Raw genomic sequence first — 5,376 nt, 5'->3', positions numbered from 1 at the left:
ATGTTGGAACATGATGAGAAGTGTTGTATCTGCAGTTAAGATCGAAACCACGTAGCACACTGAGGGCAAGCTCGGAGTAGTTGTCTTGTGAGAAGCATGCTACTGGTAGCTGCTTTCCTAATAGGAAAATGAACCTCCGTAGTTGCATTGCCCAATTACCGTTCATGCCAATGTAGTCTTAAATGTTTGTCTACACATCCAGAATGTATATAAAATGAAGATGAAAGAAACAAGTTTCTTATTTTTGAGATGTTTTTAGTCAGACCTTGGTTTTTAAAACATGAAAACCTGAGTACAAATTAGAAGTTGTGAATACACATAATAGTACAGGATTAGTATTCAGGTTTGTTACTACTAGATTTAAGGAAAGTAATTACTTTCCTAAATACTGTCTTTTCATGCCGTTTCTGTCTTTTTGTAGTCCAAATGCTAGTGAAGTGTGTAGAAAAACACATGCTTGTTTCCACACACATACCTCCCCCGCTTGCCCAGTCCTCTTTGGTTCTGCCTGGTGAGTCAAAGCGCTCTTCATCCCTTGCAGGGTGCTGTTGCTGTCCATCAGTTAAGTGTCTTCAGCACTGCATTATTTTCAGGAAACCAATATATGTAGTACTTCTATTAAATATGCCTTTTAATGTCTGATTTGTAGACAATAAGATCAGGACAAAAACTACTGAAGAAGAAAACCACTGAAGAAAAAAGAAGTGGAGGATGGTTTGGTAGTTTCTGGGCTAGAAAAGAATCTAGGAAAAAGGAAGATGAAGAATCACCTGTTCCTGAAAGTAGGTGTCGACTGTAAGGCACTAACTTCTGTAGAGACTTTTAAGTTTTTGTATCCACTAACAAGAAAATTATAGTATGTTTTTCTTCCTACTGTGCAGAAGGAGAGTGTATGGCATAAAGAGTGCAGTATTGATCCATTTTATTAGCTTTATCCATAGTGTTACCTTTAATGAATATTGTGCTGGCAGCTAAGGCGTACATCTGAAACGGCCGTAAACATTTCAGAATCTTGATAAGGAGAAGAATATGGAGCTTATGGCTATAGTGTAGTAGGTGATGACTGCAGTACTGCATTCTGGTGGTTTGCTGTCTGGACCAAGGGTTTGATCTGGTACTCCTCAAAGCTTCTTTCTTCCTTGGGAATCATAGGAGCTCTTGTGACATGAATTGTATTAATTTCTGTGCAACGTAGGTAGCGCTGTACACAAAGGCTGCCTCTGTGTAAATTGTTTTACAATGTGGAACTTAAAGGAATATGAAGAGTCAAAGAAATGTTGAAGTGCAAGTTTTTGTGGATTTTTGGTTTCTAGCTATCGATGAATTAATGACACCAGAAGAGAAAGCTAAGCTTTTTACTGCTATTGGATATAGTGACAGCTCACGTGACCTTTCCTTGCCAAAGCAGGTAAGCAACTTGTTATGGGAATGTTTAAATGAAAAAAATCCAAAACCAGCAAACCAAAACCTTATGATGTATATTAGCCTTAAGATAAGCAGCAGCTTTTGTGCAGTGCAAGTCAAGTCTGCGTTGAGTGTACAGAGAAACCCTGATCTGGAGTGATTTTATTTTTTTTCTTGCTGTTCCATGCGTTCCTTGCTTACCTGCCTAGAAAAGCTTCCATTTTTAATTTGAACAAATTTAAGGGTAAAGGTGATTTAATCTCTCTCAGTACCTGAAGAAAGGTGCAGGCTTCAGATTCAGATAAGGTGTATTGTTTGATTCTTAAGTTGCTGACTGACACAATCATAAAATGGTACATGTGTCAAGAAGCTAAAACCCTTTCTTGACAAGGTCGAGACACCATTCAGCAGCAAAAGAATAGAGACATATACGCAATATCTTCTAAAATGTACTTATTTACTGGAGTTATGGTGATTTTTGCCTGTTGATCTTAACTCCCTGCTGAGAGTAGTTTAGCTGTGCTTGCTTTTGTCATTTACAAAACCAAACTTCCCTGAATTCTGAAGAGATAGAGACTGTATGTGCTCTGCTTTGTTCAAGTACACAGGTTTTTGTTTAAGAAATGACTGATAAGGGTTGAAAAAAAGTAAAGACTCTATACAATCACTTCCTACAGAGGGATATGTTTCTTATCTTAATCAACTGAAATAGCTTTAAATACCACATTTCATTAGATCTATTGAAATTAGGAGTTCTGAAAAATTCTTCCTATCAAGATGACTAATGTCAATTTTCTCTGTCCTTCTCAATAGTACGTGGCCCATGTTGTGACGCTGAAGCTGTTAAGCACTTCTCTTACAATTAAAGAAGACAAGAACGTGGCAGAAACGCTTAAAGTACAGATAATTGATCTGAGTACCAAAATATCACAGCGCCCAGGAGCACAAGCCATTAAGTAATTGGATTGGTATTTTCTTTTTGTAGAAACATCCTCCCCCCCAACTTTGAAATTTTTACTTGAGTAGTGCATTATGTTGTATATTGACTTTTAAATTTATGGGCAATCTGCAGTTGCACTCTGAAAAATTACAGTCACGTAATTTGATGAATAACATGGAATGGAATGAAGAAAGGAATGCTGTTTGTTAGTCAATAATGGTACTGTTTTTTTCTTGAATCCAAATGTTGAAGTGCTGAGTATTACTTGCAGGAAGTGATACCTTAGCGTGAAATGGTCTGGCTGGCACATTCCAGCCAAGCTACTATTTTATTTATATATTTTGTATAGAGAGAGAGAGGGCACACCAGCAATATTGAATACAAATTATTAGATTATACAGTCAATGAATAAGATTTTTAGTGTCTGGAAAATGAGTTTGTGCACTTCCAGGCTTTCGTCTGCAGTTCCTTTATCTTCGGACTTTATGCATAAGATCACCAGCTCAGCTGCTGACTCTCAAAATATTTTTTGTTGAAAACAGTTTTTAGGGATATTAAAGGCACATCCTGAATGCTGCACAAAAATAAAAACAGCTTTGTACAGAAGTGCATGCCATGTAATTTAGTTGGCAAGACTGAAAGAGCAGAACAGGTACTTTTCTTGATTTTTAGGTTTCTGGAAAAATACACTGAGGTTATCTCAGTGGAGCCAGGCTTATGATACTGATGCCCAAACTGTGTTGCCTCCCAGAGTCAGGGATTCCAGTAGTGGAGACCCAGGACCAAAAATCAGTTTTGTATCTGATCGATACTTCTAAGGACGAATGAAGTTTATGTGGTTTGGTGGTGTTTTGCCATGGTTTTTCAGAGGCGTTTTTCTACTGACTCCACATAAAACTATTGTCAGGGAAGCTGTCAGTAAGGAATACCCACTTGTAAACAAATAAATCTATAACTGATTTTCACATCAATTGTGAAAATGTGTGGTTAATATCCACACTCTTTTTCACTTGTAGCATAAATATTCTGCCTTTTTCTTGCAACTGCTTCTGTTAATAAATAAGAGCTGAAAGTTGTATTCAGTCCACTTTGCAGATACCAGAAGGTAAAAAAAAACACATCACCTTTGTGTTGCTGCAAGAAACTTGCCTCCTGTTTGTGTTTCCAACTTGCTAATGTAACAGTTTCTTAACTGTGTGGTATGTTAGTCCTGTGAGGCTTGTCATGTTTGGCTTGATCGAAGGCTTTCTCGCCTTCCTTGTCTTGCCTAGATGGAACTGTTCTGTGTTCTAATGAAGTATATTTAACTATTCATCTACTTTAGGGTTGAAGCAAAGCTTGAAAACTGGTACGTTACAGGCTTGAGACAAGCAGACATTGTACCATCTCTTGTGGCTTCCATAGGGGATAGCAAGTCTTCTCTGCTTAAGATAGAGTTCAATGTTAACCCAGAGGATAGTACTGCTGACCAGAGTCTTACCATTGAATCACAGCCTGTGGAAATAAAATACGATGCAGTGAGTAGGAACCGAAGTTCTTACCTCTTTCTGAGTCTCCTTTCTCTGTTGTTATTCTCTGTGCTCTGTCAAGATCTATTTTTGAATTTTTATGGAGTCACTTCTGTGTATATTAATAATTATATTAATAATTCTTGTCTTTTTTTTTTAAACAGAAAACAATAAATGCAATGGTAGAATTCTTTCAGACAAGTAAGGGAATGGACCTTGAAAGATTAACATCAGCCACATTAATGAAGCTGGAAGAAATCAAGGAAAGAACCGCTACAGGTAAGATAACACATCTCGCTTGAACTGAACCCTTGAATGTCTTAAAATGTTTTGATGTGATTTTCTAAACACTTATGTTTTGCCTCTTGGCAAAATAGTAGGGCTGGGTTTTTCCCTTGAGTTTTTAACTTGGGAGATTAGTGGATGGTCTGTGGGAAGGAGCACCGAGTTTAGTGGGAAATCAGAAGAATGTTACAAATGGAAGTCTTTACTCAAGATACGTTATCTTTCAGATAGATGGCATCTCTTTTATGTACTGACTGGCAAAAAATGTTTCATTTATGAATAGCATTTCAATTTTAATGTCCCTCTTTATTTAAGGATTAGTTCACATTATTGAAATGCGGAAAGTCCTTGACTTGAGGATTAATCTGAAACCTTCCTACCTTGTGGTTCCACAGACGGGTTTCTTCCATGAAAAATCAGATTTGCTAATTTTGGACTTTGGTACATTTCAGGTACATAAATGATCTCCCTTATAAGTTCAAAGGAAAAAAGCATTCTTTTCTCTTAACATAGCAGTTATCTGAAACAATTTTGTTTAGAGCAAGTAAACATCTATGTGAATGCATTTTAACTTACTGTATTTCTTAATAAATTGGGTCAGCAGTTTGATCAATGCTCAGAGCTGTTGTCTTTGACATACTTGTACTAGTTCATGTCCCCGTTATGTTTTGTAATCTTGATTGTAGTAGCTTCTTTCTTTCATTTCTTCAGCAAAACAGATGAACTCCTGGGTTGATTTTTTTTTTTTAATAAGATGAAAAGCTTATTAATAAAAGACAATCTTTTTCTCTTTGAATTTTAAAATTGATTCCCTTGTTCCTGTAAAGTTGAAGGATTACAATAATTTAACTTGATTTTAGCTGACTGATTAAATACTTCTTTTAGTTGTACTCCAGCAGTAAACTTGTGAACTAATAAGAAAAATTCTTTTAGCATAGCTTAAAGTAAGTGGATTGATAGGAATTCTTGCAAATTGTGAAATGAATTTAAGAGTCCAAATGTCAATTGTCAACTCCTATGAATCATCTTTTTCATCTTCATTAGAATTAATAGCATGTGTGTCTAAGTTTTAGACTTTATCTTGTTAAGTTCTGTATTTATGTTCTTTATGTTTTGTATTTTCATCTTCATTAGAATTAATAGCATGTGTATGTAAGTTTTAGACTTTATCTTGTTAAGTTCGATATTTATGTTCTTTATGTTCTATGTTTAGCTGAACAGCATAAATCAAGGCAGTAC

The 5,376-nt window shown here is 36.0% G+C and overlaps 1 protein-coding gene across 1 annotated transcript; it reads left to right on the top strand.

Moving 5' to 3' along the window:
- Window positions 1-649: 649 nt before the first annotated feature.
- On the top strand, window positions 650-5,369 carry LOC104273482 (vacuolar protein sorting-associated protein 13C-like; the record flags this gene model as incomplete). Its single annotated transcript, XM_009868826.1, has 7 exons — window positions 650-782; window positions 1,314-1,408; window positions 2,218-2,360; window positions 3,669-3,861; window positions 4,017-4,131; window positions 4,453-4,589; window positions 5,351-5,369. Coding segments are annotated over 7 exons (835 nt in total), but the record flags the coding sequence as incomplete, so codon positions are not given.
- Between the last annotated feature and the right edge of the window lie 7 nt (window positions 5,370-5,376).

Source organism: Apaloderma vittatum, unplaced genomic scaffold, assembly GCF_000703405.1.
Source record: "Apaloderma vittatum isolate BGI_N311 unplaced genomic scaffold, ASM70340v1 scaffold19874, whole genome shotgun sequence".
Classification (NCBI taxonomy): Eukaryota; Metazoa; Chordata; class Aves; order Trogoniformes; family Trogonidae; genus Apaloderma; species Apaloderma vittatum.
The sequence above is the reverse complement of the archived record's forward strand: the minus strand, read 5'-3'. Positions and strand labels throughout refer to the sequence as shown.